The sequence below is a fragment of the Electrophorus electricus genome, chromosome 5, assembly GCF_041902795.1.
Source record: "Electrophorus electricus isolate QZ-2024a chromosome 5, ASM4190279v1, whole genome shotgun sequence".
In the NCBI taxonomy this organism is placed as follows: Eukaryota; Metazoa; Chordata; class Actinopteri; order Gymnotiformes; family Gymnotidae; genus Electrophorus; species Electrophorus electricus.
In genome coordinates this window covers 6241177-6267867 of record NC_137501.1, presented here as the reverse complement: position 1 = coordinate 6267867, position 26691 = coordinate 6241177, and the positions used below count along the sequence as shown (strand labels likewise).

The following is a 26691-nucleotide window of genomic DNA, read 5'->3' as shown; positions in this document are numbered from 1 at the left end:
TTTTTCGTTGGATATTTTATTAAAAACATTCAAAGGGAAGAAATGAAAGAATATATGGCCTGTTTGTTTAAAACAACTACTAACAGTATGTAGGCTTATAATCAGTTTTTGACAGATGAACATTGCGCTGGCCATCTACTCAAGATGGAAAAAGACTACTGTGTGCACTCTCTTGCAGGTTTCCATAGTGAGCATTGTATAGAACACAGTGTATACACACCCATACACAAACCCCCATATGAATTTAGCTGGAGGAACCCATTTTGTAAACACACGCACACAAATCGCAGTGTGAGTTTAGATACAGGAACCCATTCTGTAAACATTTGCACATTCATCCCCAACATTCAATAGTACACCACACCGAAGTCCTGTAACTGCAGCAGAAACTACCTCTATAAGTCTGAATCAGTGGGTGCTTAGCTGTTTTAATTTTTACACTGCAGAGGGACAAAGAGCCCAGCAACAAATAATAAACGTCTTATTAGCAAGCATGCAAAACAGTGAGTTTACTGCTGCCAAAATCATTTATAATGGTTCAAAATAGTGACATTGAAAAACATCTGTTTACTCACAAATATGCATCACAAAACAGAAAAGTAGAATTATAAAACCATACAAATATAATAACAGCTATGAATATAATAACAGATTTCAGTGGTTCAACATGTATTCATTATATACTATATTTAGATAAATGGTTTAGCCAATTTCCCTTTTTTTGGTTCTGTTTTTCTTATGAACATTGGTTCAAAACCTGAATGATTCAACCAACTATACAGAAACCTTAAATACAAATACAAATGCAAAATATAGTTGCAAGCAGCAATTATCGCCATCCAAGCACCATGGGGTGCAAGAGGTTTTGTTTACAGAGAAGGTCAAATGGCTGGGAATGAAAATACCAGATTTCTTGGAAAATTTATAATTACATATTGAATTTTAAAAAATGCCCCTTTTGCAAACGTTCTTTTAGCAGCATGCGGAATTCAATCCCTTGAAGTGGGAGAAGGCAGACTCACTGTGCAGGAGTCTGAAGGAATGACCGTAGAATTAGCTAGCTAGCTAGATAAGTATTTGCTACAAAAATACTACAAACTGTATCACCTTTATCGTTTCTGATTGTATGAACTCTCTCTCTCTCTCTGTGAGTGTGTGTGTGTGTGTGTGTGTGTGTGTGTGTGTGTGTGTGTGTGTGTGTGTGTGTGCGTGCGCGTGTGTGTGTGTAAAACCTTTAAACAAATTGTAATAAACTTTATCTACACTCTGATTCCCTCTCTGCATTCTCAACTAACATTCTGAACCATGGGGTAAATTCTGACCCAGAACATGATGGGAGGGTTAAACAAGTTGGTGCAAAATTACACATCTTTGTATAATATTTATAGCTAGCTGTACACAAGTTAGGCTGACTGTTTGTAGCTTTACATTTGCACAGTTAAAAGACATAGCGAGCTAGCTAATTTCATGTTACAATTATTCTGTTATCACATATAATTAAATTTGCCCAGCTAATGACTTCGGCTAGGTATATTTAACTTGGAATGTCTGCAGTATTAAATTAGTTTGTTAGATAGCCAAGTCATTAACTAGACAATGCAACAAACATTCAGCATTACATCTGCCTAGCCGAAGTCTTCAACTGGGGAAATTTAACAATATATGTTTTAACAAAATGCAGCATTACATTTCAAGAAAATTGATCATGGTGCAGTTCAGAGACTAAAGTAGTGACTCAAGGGTAGCACAAGTTAGGCTTATTTTACATCCTCCAGTGTACTCAGTGTACAAAACAAACAAACAAACAAACAAACAGGGTATTGCATTTGCAACGTATAAACGTAGTGCATAATTTATATATACAAATTATGCACTACATCTCATTATATATTTGTCTGAGATTACACGCTTAAACATTGGGAAAGATTATAAAAAGTAAAGTATTCTATATTCTGTGCCATTTGTATTTTATTCTTTTGCACACATGAACAACTGGCTCCGTGTTTTAATTCTTAATCAGTAAAGATCTGAGGCCAGTTGTGACTTTGGTCAGTGCTGAGGTAAACCCATGTAAAGGATATGATTTGCTTATAAACACAGTACATTTCTGATGTTAATCATGAAACCTAATGTTAACACTACATTGAGTATGGTGTATATGAGGAAAATGTAATATATGACACACACACATTACTGGGAAGTGTCAAACAATGCAATGGACTCTGCCTGACCTTCCTCCTTCTCGGATAAGGCACGCTGAGGCTCCAGATCCACCGTTGGCGTTACTGCCACCTTCAGTCTCTGTGAGAGATTGCAATTAATCGCAATATTTTCACAGGTGGACAGCATGAGGAGGCCTCAGTGAGTCTGTGTTGTGTGTGTGTGTGTGTGTGTGTGTGTGTGTGTGTGTGTGTGTGTGTACCTGCAACAAAGGTCCTTTATTTTTCCAGATTTCATGGGCAGCCCCCAGAGGGATCCAGACTATGGAGATGAGAGAGAGGAACCAGCCCAGTACCTCGGCCCACTGTGGGTATGTGTAAGACTTGCCGTAGCGTGCTGGGGTATACTGGACTATGCTGGAGATCAGAATACCCTACACACAAAAGGAATTCCTGCATCTAAGAACTCTTCAAGGACTTTCCAAGTGTTGCAAGTAGATACATAGAAGGGGGTGGATTAATGCCAACAGCAATTTGATACAGGGGTGACAGACTGCAGACTGACTGAATGATTAGAGATGGTGACTTCGTAATAGTAACTTTCTATAGTTTTTTATTTCAGTAGGAACCATGAAGCACCAGTTCTAGAATAGAATTAAATTAAATGGAGCTCTGTGAGGACTGAAGTGACTGTGCACATTAAATCATCCAGAAAATCTGACCCTATCTTGCAGATTTCTCCTTTGTAAGGATTTCTCCATATGAAGGATTTTGCCCTTTCTCTGGCAAGAAGCTGCCCAGGTGCGTGTGCGGTCTTTTGTAATCTCAAAACTAGTCTACTGCAACTTGCTACTTGCTGGTCTTCCTCTAAGAGCCATCAGGCCTCTTGTCCAGAATGCAGCGGCACGACTGGTGTTCAATCTTCTGAAGTTCACACATGTCACTGCACTCCCTTCATTGGCTCCCAGTAGCTGCCTGCTTCAAATTTAAAACCTTGATGCTTGCTTACAAAGCCAAAAATGGACCAGCTCCTCCATACATCGGTCAAAGCCTGATCTGTACCTCGATTATTTCGAACCTCAAGCATGGCTCGCCTTGAAATACCATGCTTCGGGTCTCATGGAAGACAAGCATCAAGACTATTCTTTGTCCTGACTCTGTCAGACTGAACACCCATCTATTTGTGGAACATTTAAATGACCCTGCTCCTATGTCGACTAACTGAAACTCTAGTACTTATTGTAGGGTATTGTTTATTACACTGATGTTGACTGCTCCTATGTCGACTAACTGAAACTCTAGCACTGATTGTTGTCTGAGATAGAGCTTCATGTATTTTGCACTTCTAGGTATCAGCATTGATCCCTGTATTTCAACAGCATTCTAGTTCATTTTTATCTTGGCCTCTAACTTACTCTACTGGCTAGGACTTATTCTATGAGTAAATGACAAAGCACTTTTGTAGGTCGTTCTGGATAAGAGCGTCTGCCAAATGCCGTAAATGTAAATGTAAATGTAAATGTCTCTCACCAGCACCAGCAGAGGAGAAAGGAACTGCCAGCACACACGGAAGTAAAGGTGAGGTGTCCTCCCCAGCATGTTCTCCACCATTACACATATCCTCCGCACTCCTGTGTGATTGTGTGTGTGGGGGGGAGGGGGGGATCAGAGAGACAGAGAGACTGTTTTTTTTTCAAGTACAACAGTGTGTTTTAGACTGCACATAAATCATCCAGACAATCATGTATGTGAAGATCTTTTTGTTTGTTTTTACCGAAGATCACTGTGACTGCCAGAACCTCAAAAAAAGCCAGAAACATGAGGGACACCACTGCAGTGTAGTGGTCCATCAACTGGAATACATATATACCACCCTGTACACACATACACACACACACATACACATACACACACACACACACACACACACACACACACACACACACACACACACACACACACACACAGATAAAACTACAATTATCCTAAAAGCCCAAAGCAAATTTAATATTCATCCTCAATTCATGAGCAAAGGTCTGTGAAAATGTGTTTACGTCACAATAATCCAAAGCACGGAGCACATTCTCTTAGAATATTCAGTTCATAATTTAAATGTGTCACTGACCCATCAAATTATACAATTTGAAACCTGGTCTGTGAGAGTACAGTAGTATTGTTACTGTGCTTGTGTACTGTCACTGTTGTTCCAGTAATGTAACTGTCACGGTGACTGTGTGGTGCTCGTTTACCCTGGTGATGTGACCGTGCGGTGCTCGTTTACCCTGGTGATGTGACCGTGTGGTGCTCGTTTACCCTGGTGATGTGACCGTGTGGTGCTCGTTTACCCTGGTGATGTGACCGTGCGGTGCTCGTTTACCCTGGTGATGTGACCGTGCGGTGCTCGTTTACCCTGGTGATGTGACCGTGCGGTGCTCGTTTACCCTGGTGATGTGACCGTGCGGTGCTCGTTTACCCTGGTGATGTGACCGTGCGGTGCTCGTTTACCCTGGTGATGTGACCGTGCGGTGCTCGTTTACCCTGGTGATGTGACCGTGCGGTGCTCGTTTACCCTGGTGATGTGACCGTGCGGTGCTCGTTTACCCTGGTGATGTGACCGTGCGGTGCTCGTTTACCCTGGTGATGTGACCGTGCGGTGCTCGTTTACCCTGGTGATGTGACCGTGCGGTGCTCGTTTACCCTGGTGATGTGACCGTGCGGTGCTCGTTTACCCTGGTGATGTGACCGTGCGGTGCTCGTTTACCCTGGTGATGTGACCGTGCGGTGCTCGTTTACCCTGGTGATGTGACCGTGCGGTGCTCGTTTACCCTGGTGATGTGACCGTGCGGTGCTCGTTTACCCTGGTGATGTGACCGTGCGGTGCTCGTTTACCCTGGTGATGTGACCGTGCGGTGCTCGTTTACCCTGGTGATATGTGGAATCCCCAGAAGAAAGCCCACTGCGCACACAGCCACCACCAGCAACTCCTTTCTCTTAAACACACGCAAAACCTTTGGACCGAAACCATCCATGATACAGGTCACAGCCACTTCTACCATGGCAAACTGCACAAACAGACAGACACACACACACACCCAAAGCTGTGGACAGATTGTGCTTCTGGAAGACACAAACTCATTACATTTGGTTTTTGTAAAGAGCAGTGTATTTGACTGTGTAAAATACTGTCCAACCTTGTGGTTGATCCTAACATGATAAAACCTTACACAGGTCAAATGTTATAATCTCCATAACATTACAGCAAACTAATATAAGGCACCATCCCTTTTGAATAAATTCATTTGCTTTCATTTTTATTTGGTTTAATTTATATGTGCATATTATTAATTTTTACTTCATTATTAAACCGTACTATTACTATAGCAGATTTCTAAGAATATGCTAAACTGCAGATCAGTGTAATTCTGAGAGCTGTGTGCTGAGTGCTCTGGTGTAACCCCTGCACACCAACAACTGTGTCCCCAAACATTACAGCATTAGGTTTACTGATGACACTACTGTCTACAGAGAGTAGGTGAAGCAGCTGGCGTCCTGGTGCGAGAACAGCAGTCTCTCTCCGAATGTCAGTACGACAGGACAGATGACTGCGGATTTCAGAAGGACCCAAGCGCCTTATACCCCCTTATCTGGCCCCAACCCCTCACCCACCACATCAGCGGTACTGCAGTATGACCACCAGCGCACACTTCCTGGGAGTGCACGTCACAATCCTCTCAAGCTCCCTCAACGTTTAGTGAAGAAACGTCTACTAAGAATCTAGTATGTGCATACCAAAATCCTCTGCACATGAACAGCCTTTCCCCACAGGCAGTGAGGTGCTGAACAGAGCTGCCAAACGAAAACTTAGACATTCAAGCTGAACTGATCTATTGCGCTACCAACTGCACCAGTTATTTGAAGTTACCCTTCTCTCACTTTAATCTGTATACGTTTGCAAAGGTATATTACTAGCCATTAATGTAAACTGAATAATACATGAAAAACAGAAATCCACCCATTCCACTACTGTCACAGGCTTAATGAGTGTTTAATCCATCATATAGTTATCTGTACAGTTTATTGTGTAGTCTTGTGTTCAGTTTAATGTGTGTACTTACAGTGCATTTACAGTCCATTTGCACTACTGGCTGTATTTATGTTTTATGTATTTATTTGAATGGAAAACCATGTGAAATATTTGAAAGGTGGCGTAAGCAGTCCCCTTGTGACTAGGGAAGAATATGCAGTGTCCTACAGAACTTTTTCATTGTTTCATGCATCAGAATGAAGGTAATGAGTGTGTGTGTGTGTGTGTGTGTATGTGTGAGAGAGAGTTATTCTGTACTTCACTGTCCAGGCCAAGGCAGAGCAACATAAAGAAGAAAAGAGGAGCCCACAGTTTCGATACAGGCATTGTGGAGAAGGCCTCTGGATACACAACAAACACTAATCCAGGACCTGTACACACACGCACACACACACACGTGAAACACAGGTAAACAGACACAAACATAGGTTATGTTTTTCCATACAAACTTCAATGATTATTAGGTGACATCAGTGCAATGAATTCAAAATACATTGAACACATTGAAAAAAATGAAGAATTCCAATCGCTCCCTCCACCCCCCAAAAATAACAAGAACAAGGCTAAATAAGAGGGCTCAAAGTAACCTCTCAAGCATGTCTCCCATTGAACGTCCTACCTTTAGCTGCCTGCTTGAAGGTCAGGAGCAGGGTGCAGGAGATTCTAATTCAACAGAACCTCTTACCAGGTCCTACCAGCTTTCAGTCAGTTCTTTGGCACAGCAGAAGAAATCACCAATGGAAATCCCCAGTAACGCTCACTGTGTCACTGTGGCTTTTTTGAAGTGACATTAGGATTCACTGAACCTTGCAGGAATTCTCCAAATAAAGCGATGGCAGGTAGTAGTGTGTTAGCAAGCTAACCCACAGACGCGCTGCCACAACAGTGCAGATGGTTCTCTATCTGAGCTAAAGAACATTCCACTGAGGGTGGGGGTGGGGGTCTGCGTGAGTGCGCGCGTGTGCGTGTGTGTATGCATGTGCGTGTGTGTGTGTGTGTGTGTGTGTGTGTGTATGCAGTAAGGAGGGGTGCCAGGTCTCAAGGACGGCCGAGGACATAAATACATTCTTTTAATGAATAAACAGCTCTTTCTGCTTCTTTGGCACAGCCAACCTTGCTCCCATATCTCCTCTGTCTCCTATCATTTTGGTGTTTCTTGCAAACTCCATTCCAAAAAGCCCATTTCATGCCAAGTTATCTAAAAGGGGTAGACTGGAATTTTCTCACTGCGTTTGTTGTTAGCCTTCCACATAGCCACCTGTGCTTATTAATTAACGCTCCCCCTCCCCCCTCATCTCTTACTGCTGAGGAGTTCATCACCTTCTGTGAGGAGAAGGTTGCAGAAGTCCGCCAGTCCTTTTCCTCTGTTCCCACTCTTCCAACCAGTGTGCATTCCCCAACATCTCTCTGGCTTCTTTTTCTCCTCTCTCCTCAGAAGAAATTCTTCAACTCCTGACTTCTAGCAATCCGACTGCATGTCTGTGGGATCCCATTCCTTCCACTCTGTTCCAGACGATCTCAAGAGATCTGCTTCCTTTAATCTCTCTCATCATGAACAACTCCTTATCCTCTGGACATGTGCCAACTACATTCAAAACCGCCAGAGTGGTACCAGTCCTCAAGAAGGCCACACTCGACGGCTCCTACGTTGCCCATTACAGACCGGTCCAATCAGGTAATACGGAGAGGATCCACATTCAAACCATGTAGATTCTCCACTGGTGTTCCACAGGGCTCAGTATTAGGCCCTCTGCTCTTCTCTTTTATGCTCGTTCTCTCGGTGATGTAATATCTTCTCATGGCTTCTCCTACCACTGCTATGCTGATCACAATCAATTATTTTTCTTTTCCACCCTCTGACATGCAGGTCTTTAGATGTATCTCAGTATGCTTGACTGATATGGCATCATGGATTACAGCCCACCATTTGAAGTTCAACCCCAGTAAAACTGAACTTCTGTACATCCCAGGTATTCCTGACCCTTACCATGACCTCACAGTTTCCTTCTAGAACTCACTAGTATCACCATCTGAAGCTGCCCATAGCCTGGGCATAACTTTGGACAACCAGTTGTCGTTCTCAACTCATGTTTCAAATCTAACCCGGTGTTGCAGATTTCTACTTTGTAACATACGAAGGATTCAGCCCTTTCTCTCACAGGAAGCTGCCCAGGTGCTTATGCAGTCTCTTGTGATCTCAAAACTAGGTTACAGCAATGTGCTACTTGCTGGTCTTCCTCTAAGAGCCATCAAACCTCTACAACTTGTCCAGAATGCAGCAGCACAACTGGTCTTCAATCTTCCAAAGTTCACGCCACTCCGCTGCTGTGCTCCCTTCACTGGCGTCCAGTAGCTACATGCATCAGATTTAAAAATCTTTATGCTTGCCTACAAAGCCAAAAATGGCCCAGCCCTTCCATACATCGGTCAAAGCCTGATCTGTACCTCGAGTACTTCAAACCTCAAGTATGGCTCGGCTTGAAATACCATGCTTCAAGTCTCATGGAAGACAAGCATCGAGACTATTAGCTGTCCTGGCTCCCAGATTGTGGAACAAACTTCCGCTAGCTGTCCAGACAGCAGATTCCCTTGCAGTCTTCAAATACAGACTGAATACCCATCTATTTGTGGAACATTCAAATGAGCACTGACCCTGCTCTTATGTTGACTACCTGAAACTAGTACTTATTGTAAAGTTTTGTTTATTAAACTGATGTTGATTAACAAACTAGTTCATATTGTTTATTTCACTTATCATTGTCTAAGATAGAGCTTATGTATTTTGCACTTATAGGCATCAGCACTGATCCCTGTATTTTTACAGTATTCTAGTTCATTGGTATATTGGACTCTAACCTACTCTACTGGCTAGGATGCATTCTATGAGTAAATGAGTTTCTTTGGAAAACTTGTGTACTTCACTATAATTCCGACTTCCTCTGTGGGTATGAATATGCGAGGGCATGGAGAATGCTCAACTAACTTACCATCAGTAGCTATGTCCTCTACAGGCAGGTTATGAATATGTGCCATGTACCCAATGCCAGAGAAGATCACAAACCCAGCCAGGATGCTGGTAGCTGAGTTTGACAGGGACACAATGAAGGTGTCTCTATAAAGAGAGAGAAGGAAACGGTCCCAACATGGCATTGATTATGGGTTCTCGCTTGAAAATTAATCTCATCTCATTCTTTTGCTGATCTTTAAGGATCCATCAACATGTAGTGTTACTGATTCTACATGACAGGAACAAGGCCAGACCAGCCCTGTGTTCCAAGATTCCTCACCTAAGGATGTTGTTGCTGAACTTGTTGTAACTGGCCATAGATATCATGGAGCCAAACGCTATTCCGATGGAGTTAAATATCTGTGCAGCTGCATTAACCCACACCTAAAAGGGAAAATATGATTAGCATGACATGTCAGCTCCACTTTCTGTACTTTCTGTAGCACTGTTCTTTTATTTTGTAAATGATCACAAACATACATGCACAAATATGCACCCAAACGCATGGCGCACACACACACACACACACACACACACACACACACACACACACACACACACACACACACACACACACACACACACACACACACAAACAAACAAACAAACAAACAAAATCCTAAACATATGATCAGTTCAAGTGAGATTGTTAGCTAGTAGGAACAGCTACATATGGGGTGGTTTTTATTTACACCCTTTGTCTTGTCCCACTGTTGCATAATACCAAATTCGTATTTCTTCTATGCATGTCTGTGATGTCATGTTGAGTGAACATCTTTGGCACCAGGTAACAGTAGTCAAAGCTTTGGTGCATGTCTCCTCAGAGGAAGCTCTTTATTCGGAGGAAAATAACATAGGCGTCCGCAATCGCCCATCGAGCGTGTGCCGTTCTTGTCTGTGTTACAGGTGAAAAAACGTGCAGACGAAAATAAAGAAAAGCGAAGCAAACGTGAGTGTCCAGCTGAAGAATTTAGTGAAAGTACCAAAAATAAGTATAAAAGGCATCGACAACGACAACGAAGGCAAACGACCGATAACGACAACAAAGGCCAACAAAACAGGCCCCTAATAGACAACACACACCACCTGAGGGAGGCGCGGAAACAAAGAAACAAACAGAGGTCGCGTGTTCACCGCAGCCGACTGCCGTTATCTGTCGGCAGGGGGCGGCACTGTGACAGTCTGCTTATATTAAACCAGTGAAATTAGCATTCCCTCCTAGATTTCTGATTTGTATAGTACAAAAGGAATTATTTCTGGTTTGATGGGGCACCACATCTAAAATTAACCAGACCAAGTAATATTATAAGCACCTCGAACACTTAAACTGCGGAAGTTGTTAGCTATTCTTCGGTGCAAGATAACCTTAATCTGCTCCACTTAGATGGTTGACACGATTCCACAGGTCGTAAACTAATTTGCCTGCCATCTCAAGCTCACCTGCACTTCCAGGAGCTTGCCCCAATCAGGCAAGAGGAAGAAGAGGATGCCGTCCTTTGCTCCAGGCAGCTGGACGTTGTTGATGAGCAACGCAAACAGCATGAAGTAAGGGAATGTAGCAGTGAAATACACAACCTACAGAAACCATTTACAAGTTATTAGAGGTCTCAAGAGAATAAATTATCCTAGAAAAACATCCTTCACTGTACAAGGTTTAATGTACAGTAATGAGGACAGGGGTTTGAGGGTTTGTGGTTTTATTATTTAAAACTGGATATGTGAATTAATTTAGTGATGATGCATATGCCCAAAGGAAGTTTTTTGTTTGTATTTTTAAGTAGCTGATGCAGCTTTTGCCGCAATATTTCCAAATAAAATTTGGACTACAGCTATTATATAAGACTTGAAAAATAACTTAAAAAAAAAGCTAATGTTGTGGAATATTATCATATCATTTACAAAAACACATTAACTTGTGTAATATTTTGAGCATTTTAGAAAACATATAATATTAAATGATTGTCAAGACTGATAAACAAAGCTCCTACGTCAAGCGAAGCCAGCTAAGCCACTGGTATGTGTAACCAGGTACATTTACATTAAAAGTGTTCAGACAAAGACAACAAAACATTACAGTACATTACAAAAATCCGCATCACGGTCTCTTCATTTGTCTCAGTAGTATGGAGATGAGGTAACCTGACCTTTCCTGTGGATTTGACCCCTTTGAAGATGCAGAGGTAGGTGATGATCCAGGTCAGAACCAGGAGACCAAACAGCTCCCAGCGAATCCCCCCCACCTCCTCAATACCGTTTGTCATCTCCAGCAGTTTATGGCTGAAACATGCATACACACCACAAAGTACACCTGTCGGTTCAGTGCACCGATACTGAGATATCTCCAAGAAGTGGTGCTGAACTTGGATTTAACACTGCTGAGTTTGGGGTTAACAAGACGTTAAGGTATGATGCACGCATAAGGGGCAAACTGCACCTGCTACTCACTCAAAAAACTGCTGACTGGCTGACTTCAGGTCAGAGGCGTTGCTGGGTAACCCAGTGGAGCAGTTGCCGACGGCATTCCACGTGTTGTTGCAGGATTGCCATGGAAATGGAGAGCCAAAAGAGTGGAATAGGTAGTAGAGGGCCCAGGTCATCAGAACGTTATAGTAGGTGGCGAGCATGAAAGAGATGACCACAGTAGCAAGACCCACCCCTGCGGACACCCATGTAAGGGGCAGAGAGAGGTCGTTAGAGAGCAGGCACACACACTACTGCCCTTACAGCAACCTCCAAGCTCTGTGCAATTCACAGATAGGCTGGGTTAATACCACAGCTTCACTGCATCAGCTAAAGGAGAAGGCACTTTCTACCACGGCAGTGAAAAATGAAAAACTTCCCTACAGACAGCTGTTTATTTTTGTCTTTGCTATTTTCTCTATCATGGAAAACAATTTATATCTTGCTTTAATAAAATAAGATTTCTGAAGTAATATGCAAATGTTGTCAAATAAACTTTTTTCCCTTTTTATTATCAGAGCATTTGATTTATTGATTGCTATTGAGATGTTTCAGAAAAGATTAAAGATGAAAAAGAACAAAGATTAAAAAAAAATGCTACAATAAATAACCTATTCCACCTTTAAATCAGAGGGCAAAAGAGATGAATTATGCAGAAAAAGGGCCCTTTAACCATGAATCACTGAAAAAACATTTCAAAGTGTTATGCAACTTAAATCTATATAGATCAACTTATGACAATTATTATATAATAGCTTCTATTTTAGCCCAAATTAATTAATATTGTGTGTTCTGGCAGAATAACTTTAAATGTTATACATAAACAGGACTTTAGAGTAAATAAGGCTTTATAGTAACAGTTCTCCTTAATGCACTAAGGAAACATATGAAGACAAAAAATCCTATGGAATCTCTACCAAGTTAATAAAAAATGATGAATTGTGGATGAAATTAATAATGCTAGCATAAAGTTTGGAGGATTTATAGCTCCAGACCTAATAAACCCAAACACTCTGAGTTCACATGCAAGCAGCTTCAAGAAGGGATAGCCTAAAATGAAGTGTAATGAATATTTAAAAACCTAGGAATTTAGAAATGTTTATCTTGGCTCCCAGAACATATTTTTATACAATATTACAATATTAATCTTAGGGTATGGTCTATGGTTATTCCATAATGTATAAAATATAACAAAGCTTTCAAAACCTAAATATTTTAAGAAGCTGGACATTTATAACCAGTTGATAATATTTTCCTGCATCAAAAATTATTTCCAATAGGGTGAGCTTTTTTAATAATCTTACAATCTCAAAGATTTAAAGAGTTTTTTTGCTCAGAAGTAGCATGTGCTATTCATGTGACCAGAGGGGTCAAGGATCAAAGATAATCATATAAACATAGCTGTACCTCATATATATGCAGCTCAAGGTCAATTGAAAACCTCTAACTGGGACATAAATTTGGCCATCCTTACTTCTGGACAGTCACTAAAAAACCTTTAACTGTGTCCCATAAAACATAGTGGGGTTTTTTTTTAGAATTTTTGTACTGAGGGTTTTATTGAAGGCTTTTCCTCTTGGGAAGTAATACAGACATACTAAGTGGAAATTATCTATCTGTCTGTGCTATAAGATACAAAAAGTAACTACAAAAAATTTTTTAAAAAGTTGATCCAGGACACAGCAGCACAGCTGGTCTTCAAACAATTGCTGTCTTGAAACACAGACTGAAGACTCGTAGATGTGTGCAGTATATAAATGACTACTGATCCTGTGTTTGTTAAAACATTGTATTGTCTTGTAACATCCTGGACTACTATTGATTAATTGACTGATTGATTGATTGAACCCTCTTTGCGCTTATTGTTGTTTTATTGTTATTGCAATTATCTGTATTGACTCCTGAATCTAGCAGTATCTTAGTTCAATGGTATCTTGGACTCTAACCTATACATTTACATAAACTGTCATGCCAAACTTGTCAATCACCCAAAGATCCACCAATCACATGTCAGAATCACAATCGTTCATATTCACAAATGTATTGGATAACTCCCTGCACCTGTTCCCCATCTCACTCTCCTATTTAAGTCCCTTGGGTATCCAACTCTACAGTTGACTGTTACTCCATCTTTTCCGGCATCACTTTTACTGCTGGGGCTGCTTCATGTGTCGTTTTCCTTTTTTGTGTCTGTTCTTTGCTTTTCATTAAATTCTCATTTTTGTGTTCTATCCTCTTGCATCTCGTTCAGTGTCTATACCATGTCACCTAAATGTAAATGTAACCAAGCAATGATTCCTTTTATATGTACATAAAGAAGTGCACACACGCACAAGTGCACACACGCACGTGTGTGGCTGTTGTCTCCTTTCCCTTTTATCTTTTTACAACGTTCACGTGAAGTTTTCATTACATTACTTGGTTTGCATACTTTCGTATTGTGGTTCCTGTTGGTCTAAATGGATTCACTGATCTGGCAGTAAAGTGGGCCTCAGAGAATCAGAGGCTTTAGACAACTTGAAAGCTCATTGGTTTTGATCAGCTTCATTGATCCTAAATGAAAGCTGTGCTCTATAAACAAGAGGCATTCCAAAGGATATTCTTTGAGTCATTCATTCTAAATGTCCTAAGTAGGAAACTCCCCCTTTTCTATGAGAGCAATACATTTCTGTTCTGTAGACAAATTATACACGGAAAGTAAGTAGGATAAAGGAGCTTCCCAGACTTTTCACACAGATTGTTTACATTGCTTCCAGAACAGATGAGATGTGGGTTTTACTACACAATGGAGTGTCTGTAAGGTTGCAGCCTGAAGTCCCAGTGGGGGGAAAACTCCTGCAGTTGTATCTGAAAATCATTTTAATCTATTTTTATGCCTGGTCTTCACAAAAATCAGTAACTGAAAGGAGTAAACACAGATCAAAAACCCATCTGTTTGAACGTACTTGAACAATGCTAAGGAAATTGAAGGTACCCGATTAATCAGGTAAATGTAAATATACATTTAAAATACATTCTAAGAAATATAAAAATACATTCCTGGAGAAATTAAAAACCTTAATCGAAAAATTTGATAAACAATAAAAAACAGACAAGTTGTAGTCATGCACACAGACAAAAAGAATAGTTATAATTAAGGGATACGCATTAAATCCCAGTCACCCCTAGTCAAAAATAATCTAATCCAAAACTGCCCTAACAACACTGTGGTTAGCCCAAATGCTAACTACTATTTAAAATATGAGGTAATCTTAAGGATGAAATACCATAGCAATAACTGCCATATATATAGTCCATTAAACATTCATGAAAATGCAGATGTCCCAGAGAACAAACTAACCAACCAAATGAATGCATTTCAAAAGTATCACCAGAGTGGAAAATTAATTTTTGGCATTATGCATTTTACAACATTTATTAAATACAGCTTTCATATAATAATGCACCTTGACTCGTCCAGATTATTATGATACACTCCTGACATATGAATATTTATGAACCATATAAATGTAATATTTAAAGGAAAGCTTAAACAGTCAGTTAAAATAACATGCAGAAAGAACTACCTGCATCAGTCGTTCAGTTAGCAAGCAGCCACTATAGACTGAAATGAGTGATATATCAAGTGACGGACCCGATAGTTTTGACCGGGTAGACTATCTCTGTTTTTGAGGAGATAAAAGCTAAAGAGAAAAGTCTGGAATTAGTGCAAATGAAAGCATGTCCTTTCATCAAAAACCATGATGACTGTTGATGGCTGAACCCCTTTGAAATGTGCAGTGGTATTCGAGATTCACGATTGGGAAATAGAATCTTACATTGTGACAGAGGCCGTCACTTAGGAAGGTTAAATGGGTGCTCTGGCTGGCTTTTTGCTCCGGTGGTCAGAGCTCACGTTTACTTCTTTGGTTCGAGTCCAGGGTAGGGTAGCTGCCTTCAGCCTTTGTTACACTTATTGTTAGAAGTGGCATGGCAGTGAGGCCATCGGGAGCGTGCCCCAGGTTGATGAACCCAACCCTGCTGTGAGGGGATGCTGTAGCCCAGTGTGAGGACCCCTGATGAGGAGCATGGGCGTGGCCCTGATGGAAAAGACACTTGTGTGTGAAGGGACATGTGGACAGTGTAATGCACAGGGGACACTCCATGGAGGTGAAGGTATTGTGATGGAGACCATCATGCTCGGAAGGGGAGGATGATGTGACTGAGACCGTCTCTTAGTGAGCTGCCTCTTTGGCCTGGTGGTCCGAGCTCACCTTTAAATCCTGTCAGAACTGGGTTTGAGGCCCAGGTAAGGCAGCTACCTTCAGCCTTCGTTACATACATGTATTTGTTGTTCTGTCATAATTAAATATGGCCAGAGCCTTCCTTCTTGATGAGCTTAAAACTACTAATGCCTTAACAGTAAGTACATGGGAGTATCTAAGTAAATATGGAATCTTCTGTGAGAAGTTCAGAACTTCAGTTTGCTTTTCACATTGCAGGGCACGTTTCCTGTTTGGCAATCTCAGCAGTGTCAACAGTACCTTTATTACTGAGGAAACCCCACTCATTATCCAGATGGCTCTGAGACCAAACAAATATTCCTCTAAGACATCTGCAATGTTATGAAAAACAAATGTTTTTTAAACTGAATGTCTGAATCCAGCCTGGAGCCATTATGGATTAAATGCTTTTATCCAGGTTTGACACAAGTAATCAGCCATCAACAGGTCATTAGGCCTCAGAACAAAACACCAGTAAACACTGTAAAGGAAAACAATGAATCAGCAAAAAAGCCTGATGTGGCAGGGAGGAGCACAGAAGGAAAAACATCAGATTAATTATGATCACAGACTACAGTTCAGCAGAATGACAAGATTGCCCAAAACTTGCAAACAATATGAAATAGCTACTGTGTAGATTAATTAAGATTGATGTTTAAATTGTAATTCTATTTAATTTAACCATAAATGATAGATTATGGTCAAACAGGAAATACAAATACAAAGTACTGTTGATGTCCTTGCACATAAGATAACACACCAAACCACACATTTATATTATTATTATTATTTAAACACCCATATTTCAAACACTCTTGCCTTTTTGCTAGATGCTGGGGGGGGGGGGGGGGGGGGGGTCAACAGCAGACCAAGCTATCTGGAACATCTGAAGCCACTGGTGACTCACACCCACTCACCTTTCAGGAGGGGGCAGATCTGAGCCAGTCCATGCACTGGCCCCAAGCGAGTGTACTGCCCTATGGCATACTCCATGAGAAGCAACGGGATACCACATAGAAAGAGCATGATTATGTAGGGGATGAGAAAGGCACCTAGAGAGAGAGAGAGAGAGAGAGAGAGAGTGATAATGTTAGAGAGTGTTCACAAAAAAGATAAATAATATATAATATCTAAATGGAGTCTCTTTCAGTGCAAACAAATGTTGTATTTTCATTCTTAAATTTGTAATGAATATTTTAACAGGGTGATCAGTTAGACTTGGGTGGTAAGAAGGTATAACAGTACAACTCTCTATTAAACTGATACAGAGATACAAAAATATTGACAGAAAATTTTATATATATGTAAATCAGCAGGATCTAACAGGATCTGACATGTGTGGACAACATCCAGCTGTAGTCAGTGACCATGCCACTTTATCATTTCACTTCAACGTGCCCAATATAATTGAACTTCGACTGTATTCAGGGAACATGCCCCACCATGCTGTTAGCACCCAAATGTCACTTTATCATGCCTTTGCTAAAAGACTCTAAGATTCTCTTAAAACAGAATGTGCATCCTTTATTAAAATAAATAACTCTCCAAAAACCTCAACCACGTTACTCTGGGAGACACGTAAAGCAGTAATGACAGGGAAGATTAATTCATATTCAACAGACAAGAAGAAAAGAAAATGGCATTAGAAAATAATTTGGAATAAAGAATCAAAGATCTTACTGGTAAATATGCTAAAGAACCTAAAGAAGAAACACGATAGGAATTAAAACAGTTGCACTTTCAAGTAGATGATACACTAAATAAAAAAAACTTTGGATTAAGATCCAAAGACTTGGATATGAACACTTCATGGCAGACCTTGGTTCTACCACAGGAGAAACTGTTTCAAGCAGTTAACAAGGAAATATATACTTCTGAACAAGAGCCATCTGCAGATGACATTTACTGTTTTCTGAATTATATTAAGCTACCAAAAGTGAAAATGAATTCTACAAGGTTTTAATACAGATGCCAAATAACTAAGCTCAAAACTGAAACATTCAAAACCGTCGTGCCATGAAAAGATGGCACTCTTCTGATAATCTGTGAAAACTACTCAATTTGACTTAAAAGTTGTTTTTTTTTTAATCATCTTTTTGCTGAAAAAGCATTTGACAGGGTTAACTGGAAATGTCATTTCATAACTGCAGACATATATCTTATTCATTGGATAAGGACACTATCCACTTCACCCCTGGCCACCATCACAGCTAATGGGCTCACCTCCCAGAGGTACCAGACAAGGATGCCCTCTGTCTCCGCTGTGTGCAATGTTTATAGAACAACTAGCAGCAATCAGACAAAACAAAAGCATTAAAGGTCTAATCTCACAAAACACACAACACAAGGTCAGTCTCTATGCAGATTATGTATTTTCATACTTACAGGATCCATCCAACTCTCTACAATAGACAATAACACTCAGGCATATTTTCCGAAATATCCAATTACTAAATCAACTGGAATAAATCTTCCTATTAAAAAAACATTCTATCCTAGAATCATAAATTATTCTCCCTATAAACGAGGTAGATAGTAATGCCATACCCCGAAACCTATCCTTTGCTTTTCCTTTAGGAAACATTCAATATAAAGGCATGACCATGTCTTTTCTATATCCATTTCCTCTTAATTTCAAACCATTATTGAAAACAGAAGATTTGCACCACTGGACAAAGTTATTTATTTCACAGCTTGGCAGAATAACAAATGTAAAAATGCCAATCCTTTCAAAAATAAATTATTTATTTACATTTAGATCCCTATTCAACCACCCACTAGGAGGATCAAGGTACTGGATTCTGCAATAACAAAATTTTACTGGACTAGAAACAACAAACTTTCAAACATGCTATCTAGCAAGTAAACCCCAATATATCTACATCTGGACACACCCCAATCAAAAATATTACTCATGGTTAGAAATAGAACAAGAAACATATAACTAGGAACTATCCGTATCAGGTCTCATCAGCTCACAGACCTTATCAGACCACAAAATAAAATAAAATGCCATACATATTTCCACAAAATAGTCATATCCACAACTTCATGTTTTCTTTAAATGATCTGGCCTGGAATTTCAATATCAGAAGAGATAGAGACTATGAATTATAAAGAGATAGATATTTACAATATCTACAACTGAAATCTCTATTGAAGTCTAAAATAAATATTACAATCACCTTCACCTTCCCAAATTAATTGAACACAAAAATAAAATAGCAAACTAAGAAATTATCAAAATTCTGTAAACTTCTTGACACTATGAACAATACTATTTCACTTCCCAGATCAAAATGGAAAAAGAATCTTGCAATCTTTGACTTCTGGATCCAAATATGTAAATCCATTTCCACAAAGACAAACAACAGTAATCTCTAGATAATACAATATAAAGTAATTCATAGATCACATATCACACAGCAAAAATGACATAAAATAGGACAAACAAACACAGACTCATGCTCCATGTGCCCCTCGGCATTCCTGTTGAGAGTTTTCACACTCTATGGACATACAGCAATACTGGCCCTCTGTCATAGACTTTATATCCCTCATGCTGAGCTACAACATCCCACTAGCCCCCTCACTTTGCCTGCTGGGAGACCATACAAATATAAATCCCCACATCCAGTACACTGCCCCCATACTCACTGCCCTTGGAATTGCAAAGAAAATTATCCTGAAGCACTCGAAGTTCAGAAATTCCATAAATATCCCACACTGAAAAAACCTACTATTAGCACTTATATCACTAGAAAGATCAGTTGCCACAGAAATGAATCAAATTACAATATTCAATCATTCATGAGGACCTTTTACTAAAATCCCCTGTTTTACATTTACAAAATTTAGCTGATACTTATATCCAACTTACAATTATAACTGAACACAACTTGAGCAATTGAAGGTTAAGGGTCTTGCTAAGAGGCCCAGCAGTGGCAACCTGAACCAGCAACCTTCTGATTACTACTCAAATACCTTAACCATTGTGCTATCACTACCATAGCCATCATATTTGGGTATTCCACTTTGACATGTACAGTCAAATGTAGTCAAATACAGTCATACTCACTAAAGCAGTGTTTGCCAACCCAGTCCTCAAGGGCTACCAGACAGACTGCTAGTTCAGGTGTAGGCTGGGATACAGACAAAATGTGGATTCTCGGAGGACAGGGTTAAAAAACACAGTTCTGGGGTACATATTTAGTCAAATACTAAAATACTGAAACACTGAAGACATTAAGTGTGCTACTGTAACCGCTGAATTAAGCAGCAGTCTGTGGGGTTTTTAATGCATGTTTGTTTTTGTTTATGTGATCCAGTGAAAAGTTCTTTACTGACAAAACAAACAAACAAACAAACAAACAAACAAACAAGCATGGGTATACTTCCTTGCATCTTTGAGGGTAAGCTTGGGCCCAGCTCTGACAATGGTCCTAATATGAAACTTTACCAGCACATGATTTTAATCTTGAGCCAGAGCCCAGGATAACACCAAGACAAAAGGATTAACACAGTATACTGCTTTAAACAAAAATGTCCTAAAGCACCTCCCCTTTATGAAGTACAGTGCCATTCTGTTAAATTCTTTCGTTAAAACACCTTTTGACTATGGACTAAGCAATAAACTTAGAATATAAGATTTCTGTCATAGAATTCTTATATGAGCATGTCCCCACTGCTGTCGATTGTCTACCATGAAAAGCAACACTAAAAATTAGGAATATCTTTAACAGTTCATAAACATAAATCTTTATCTAAAGTTGACAGGAGAGTTGAATGAAATTCAGCATATACATTGCATCTACTCAAACTGGTAACATGATTTTAAACTTGCCTCCAGTTTCCAGCTTAAAATGAAATCAAAATGTGAGCAAACAATTAATCAAGCAAACAAACAAACAAAAAAAGAACAAATAGGGAATAATTTAATAAATCCCGAACGGGGCCAAAAGAGTGTCCCTCACATTTGACCAATCCAGCGACTTGACCCTGCAACCACGAAAGCATTTTGCTTGTTTTGCAAGTGAAGCCTCTGTTTTCATGTCTTCTTCACGTCTAAATACACTCGTAACTTGAAATGTGGATGATGCCTAAGAAAAACTGTGCATTGCGATGCATGGGCTACGTTCTCTATTTGTACACCTGTTTCAAATGAACAAATATTTCTAAAAGGTCGGGTGAGGAGCACGCAGCCCTGGCTGAAAGAATGTGAGTTATATAAAAAATACAGGATGCAGACTACTGTAAGAATTACGGCAACCCCCTCCCCCGCGTAGAGCTGCATCTGTACCGGTGATCGGGCAACACTCACCTCCTCCGCTCCTGTAACAAAGGTACGGGAACCTCCATACGTTCCCGAGACCCACCGCATAGCCAACGGACGCGAGGACGAATTCGAGGCGCCGACTCCACGCTTCTCTGGGCGGCGACGCGCGAGCTTCGTGCACCGCGCTCTCCACGGCAGATTTAAGCGCGAGCGTGGCTTCGTTTCCGCGGTCCCCTTTAAGCGCACCGCGCGTGGGGCGCGGGGATGCAGTACGGGCCTCCAGTCTCACGCTAAAGCGCGCAGAGGACAAGCCACGGGATGCTGAGGTTACGTGAGCCACGTGACTAACGTCTCGGTAACGTCTGAGTTATTCCGTTACAAGACAAGGACGTGTACTAACTGTTACCTACCTGCGAATGTTACCTACTTTAGAAGGTGATGCTAAAGTTGATGCTAAAGTTGACGAAAGTGTCGGTTGAAATGTAGTCATTTGGAATGTAATAAAATCAATGAACCGTTACACAACCTGTTTGTAATTATAACATTGGGCTAAATTCTATTTCAGAATCTTACAAGTACAGCCTGCACATCGACGGAATAAATAGACGGCGATCTATTCCTGGTACCTGGTATTCGTATGGGTTGCCTATCATATCGTGTGTTTCACGTGTTTTAAAGAGACCGGTCCCATTGCTCCCTGTGTTGCATAGAGGAGAAATCGAAACAAGCGTAGTACTGGCTAGAACCCGCCTCTTTAGGAAGCGTCACACGACGAGCATTGAGTTTAGAGAGTCGCCCTCTGCCAAATAAAATAAAAATAGCGCTAAAACTATGCTGTGTGTACTGGCAACCAAAAGCTCGTGCACACAGACACACTATATCTACTACAGGACATAAAATAGCAGTTTGTTTAGGTGTAGTTCATGAGGGCAAACCACAAAATGATCTTCATTCCATGCTCCACCTCTTATGTGTGCGTGTGCCTTGGTTGAATATGTATGAAAAGTTTTGTTCATCGTGACACTGCAGAATTCGGCTTGTGGCGAGGGGTAGGGCAACAGGGTGGTTCATTTGGAGATAAGGAAGAGGAATGGGTCTTAAAAGACCACAGACCGAAGAACAAAAAGACTGCACACACGACTGACCATCATAAGCTAGTTTGATGGTGATTCATTGTATGTTACCATATGTTTTTATAGTTGCTTTTCAGTTAGTTGGCTGTTTAAGATAGAGCCAGGAAAAATTAAGAAAACAAAAACAACAAAAAATGCTAAGGCTAATTTTAGCATGGTAAATTTGAGCATTATTTAATCTACATGGATATCAAAGCATCTTTTACACCTGGTCTAATATTATGCCTATTAGAATAATAATTAAAATAAATATGTACAGCATAAAATACTAAACAATATAAATATAGAAACACAATATATATGTAGGTATATAAGTGACACGAAGACATGGTAGTAGTGTTTAAGTGCACATTTCTGCATTTCTGTGTTTTAGTACAACATGAGCCAAATTATTTTCTCCAAATACAGTACTGAAGTCTAATTTGGCCTAAGTTTTGACATGACATTACAGTGTGTTCCTTGACATTTGCATGAAGAAACAGGCATAAATATGACACGATGAAACAAGTATAAATAAACAGATTAAGTTTACTATAAAGTAACAATAGCTTTTTATGCTATGTGTCAGTTAAATCTCCTGTTCACACACAATGGTGGATTCTGAATAAACATGCTTCAGCCTGACCTACTGGGAAGACGAAGAGAAGATTTGATTTAAGCTTGGCTAAAAGCTTATGCCATGGCTGCTGTCTAAGAAAGAAGCCCATGCTCCAAATTGACACCTTCAAGCCTGGCTAATGTTTGAGGATGACAATGAAAAAGTCTTCTGGAGGAACGTTTTATGGACAGATGAGAACAACGATTGGATTGTTTGGCCACAGTGACCAGAAGTATGTTTGGAGGAGCAAATGTAGGTGAGGTATTCAACCCCAAGATCACTGAACCAACTGTTAGGCATGGTGGTGGTAGTATCATGCACTGGGACTGTTTTGCTGCCAGTGGAACTGGTACATTTCAGTGGTTGGAAGAATTGAGAATTAGGACTGCTTCAGAGTTCTTCAGCATGACCTCAATCCATTACAACTTGGACATGCTTGGGTGTTCCAACAGGATAATAAACCCAAACAAACATCAAAATTGTACACTGCTGCAGAAAAAGAATAGTTTAAAGAAATAACTGAAATCCCAAAATTGCCATGACATTCATGTCAAAGATGAGTAAACTTTATACTACAACTGTAGCTATCTAAGCGGCAGTCCAAAGGTCCTTGGGTACAGGAAGATTTAAAGTTCGTGTAAACATTTTTATCAACCCATGAAACATAATGTAATCTATTTCGTGATGTACTTTTGCTTGGAATTATGCGTAACGAACGTGTCTATAACTCACAAAAAGAACAGTAGACATGACAGTAGATAATCAAAAGTCGCCATCTTGTGGCTGATGCCTGTCATAAACAGTTTGCGGTTCGCCAAACAAACACATTAGTTCTTATAACAACAGCACTTAAGATAAGATAACGCCTTATTAGTCCCCAAAGGGAAATTAGTTTTCCAGCAGCGTACATACAAGACATATGGAGAATACTATCTATTGTTATGTATGTTACAGTTACTGTTAAGGCAGTTACGGTGTTATAGCAACAGTAATCCACAGATGGGATAGATTAGTGTGGCAGTAAAATGTAAACAATAATAAGTACCCAGTGTAGTATTGGTGTAAAATACAATATAATGCAAATTAACATGACCAGTGCAGAATAAGCAGTAATAAAGTGCAGTGCAGATGGTACAATGATGCAAGTAGAAATAGACAGATTAAAGTGCATCTAAGGACCCTCAGCCTCCTCAGGAAATCAATAACTGATCATTTGAAATTGAAATTCTAATACCTTATTTTGTTCAATGAAACAACTCTATTTTTAAGTTGTCCCACAAAATCATGAGTGCATTAGAAAAGATGGAGCAGTAAAATAAGGCATGAATGCTTAACATAGCTAAATGTCCTTAAAAAATAGAGGAGTGGGTAGCACGCTCCATTAAACTGCAGTACTGAGAAAATGCCACATGAATTCAGCAGTCATAATGTTCCTACAGTGTGTGAATTTATGATTAAATCTGTAGGTGCAGGGAGCATCTGATTTGTTGTCCAACCACTGATGGCTGTCTGAGACACTCTTCCCTATATGCTCTGCTTTCGATCAGCTGGAGATATTTTCCTTCTCCTTACTAATCTGTCTTTATCATCAGCGGTTTCTAAAACTAAGCCTAATCACCTTTCATTTCCAGGCTGGTTGACATCTTTCACCATCACGCTGTCACCTGTTTGTAGATTTCTCCTGGCACTAATGTCAGCAAGATATTCCAGTGCTCTTCCAGGTACTAAAAATGTCATCATCTTTTTTGACCCTGCCACTCATCTAGAACAAACTTGGAGGCAGGGGTGCAGTGAAGCCCATGTTTAGTAAGTGATTGCTGGGGAGCAGTTAGGCTGTTAGGGTTATTGAGACTGTAAACAGTGAGAGGCCAATCATTTACAATAGCTAAAGCCTCACAAAAGAAGGCCCATAGAGAGGAATTATCTAGCCTGCTGGAGTCTTATTGTCCTGATCTGTTGTCCCCAAACACTGTCCACATGGTTGGAATAAGGTGCACTCATACTGACGTCCAACTGTTTCCACACTAGACACACAGTCTGACGAGACCCCTCAACTTCCTCCAGTGTTTGTTTATTGCTTCCAACAAGATTGCCGCTGTGGGCAGGTTTTATGTGGTACTTTTTTTTTGCTGTGTATGGTAATGGAACAACACAGCACACCCTGATTAAGGCATCTGGTGATGAGTCAGTAAGCATTTCTCTGTCAGAGACATGAGAGCAAACACACGTGAAAAGAGCGTACCTTTTGTGTATGTTTGACTAAACAAATTGAGCTGCTGAGTACGTTCTCTCTAGCAGAAGATAAACCTTTTTTGTTCCTCACTAGGTCTCCCACGCCTTCTACATATAACACATTAGTGAACACAGCCCAATACAGCCATTTTCATTCCTGGAATCCAAAAGCCATTTCCTCAGATTGGATTAATGATGAGGTTTTTGCCCAGTGTATCGGACCTATTGTTCAGTAGTAATCTGATTGGATTTTGTCTATCACATTGATCAAATCTTGAAGATGGTTTGCTCAAAAGAAAAAAAAAAGGATTATCTTTATCCCATCAGAAGGGATTTCAGGAACAAAATGAAATAAAACTTTTAAATCAGTCAACTAATACATTTGATTTATGTAGTTTATATATGCTCCTGGGCAAAGAGGCCAAACCCAATATTGCAAAATATTAAGCTTTTAATAGTCTCAACAGCAAATAAATTGAATATTTTGAACACCCAGACATGAATTTTATATCAAAGCACTTAAATCTTTTCATGATATTATCTTTGTATACAGACTAAATGAATTTGGCTGTTATTAGAGTTCCCTCCAACACTTCACTCTAGCAACAGCAACATTTAATTCTACTCATTTTCTTTCCGGTGATTTGTTGTTGGGACCATTAAATTTCATTGTGGGTTTTGGCCATTTTTTATATGGGGTCTGACTGTTTCATTAGAAATAGAAGGGGATGTCTTCTGTTTCTTCAAATAAATACACTAAAAGTGACCTCATGCTGACTGTTCTATCTGTTGTTATACCATAGATAATAATCTACATTATGATATGTAATCTCTTTTAGAGCACTGGCAATCCAGATTTGGTCATTTTTGAAATGTTTATATCTGTATTGGGGTGATCCAATCCAAAGTTGCTTTGAAAAAAAAACCAAAACCAAAACCCAGCACAAAGTAAGATGAATTATCACATGCTGGATAGCTTGTAATAGTGAGGAATGACTTTTAGGGGGCTTGAAAATGTAATGGAGGAATGATGAACAGTCTTCCTCCCACCTCAGGAAGACTGTTGTTATTGATGATGGTATTGGGGGAGTGCAGTTTAGAGTAGACTTGCAGACAGGTCTCCTTGTTTATTATCCATATGTCAATTTGATATATCTGTGTCTGTAGTGCTTTGACTATTAAACATTCTGCATTCTGATGGTCTGCTGCAGTGCTGAGGCTATTTGATTTGTTTCTGTTAATTCATCTATGAATGCATGTGACAGTTTAGGTAGCTCAAGACCAAGATGTTTGACAGGTGATATACCAGATTTTATTTCTTTGTAATTCGTTCTCAGAGTTTAAGACACTTTAGCCATTGGGGTTCCTTTTTTAGAGATATCCGCTACAGTCATCTCTAATATGGGAATGGGGGTGAGCTTTATATGAGAAACTCTGTTCCCCTCCACATTCTGAATCACATGTTTTGGGAAAGGAGTATG

The 26691-nt window shown here is 39.9% G+C and overlaps 1 protein-coding gene across 5 annotated transcripts; it reads right to left on the bottom strand.

Annotated features, from left to right (window-relative positions):
* On the bottom strand, window positions 1–22637 carry si:ch211-225b11.1 (sodium- and chloride-dependent GABA transporter 1). Of its 5 annotated transcripts, none has more exons than XM_081713957.1 (14): window positions 21658–22637; window positions 21293–21537; window positions 16890–17024; window positions 11696–11906; window positions 11395–11527; window positions 10691–10825; window positions 9531–9634; window positions 9231–9355; window positions 6502–6614; window positions 5081–5221; window positions 3934–4033; window positions 3690–3790; window positions 2423–2593; window positions 1–2301 (listed from the first exon to the last, which is right to left on the bottom strand). In XM_081713957.1, exons 1-14 carry the CDS (start codon window positions 21735–21737, stop codon window positions 2191–2193), a joined length of 1905 nt encoding a protein of 634 aa, XP_081570083.1. In that variant the 5' UTR covers window positions 21738–22637; the 3' UTR covers window positions 1–2190. The 5 variants fall into 5 exon arrangements, with proteins under 5 accessions (XP_081570083.1, XP_081570087.1, XP_081570086.1 ...); XM_081713961.1 differs by lacking the exons at window positions 21293–21537; window positions 21658–22637 and adding exons at window positions 15277–15393; window positions 18196–19987; XM_081713960.1 differs by lacking the exon at window positions 21293–21537 and having other exon boundaries at window positions 21874–22637.
* Between the last annotated feature and the right edge of the window lie 4054 nt (window positions 22638–26691).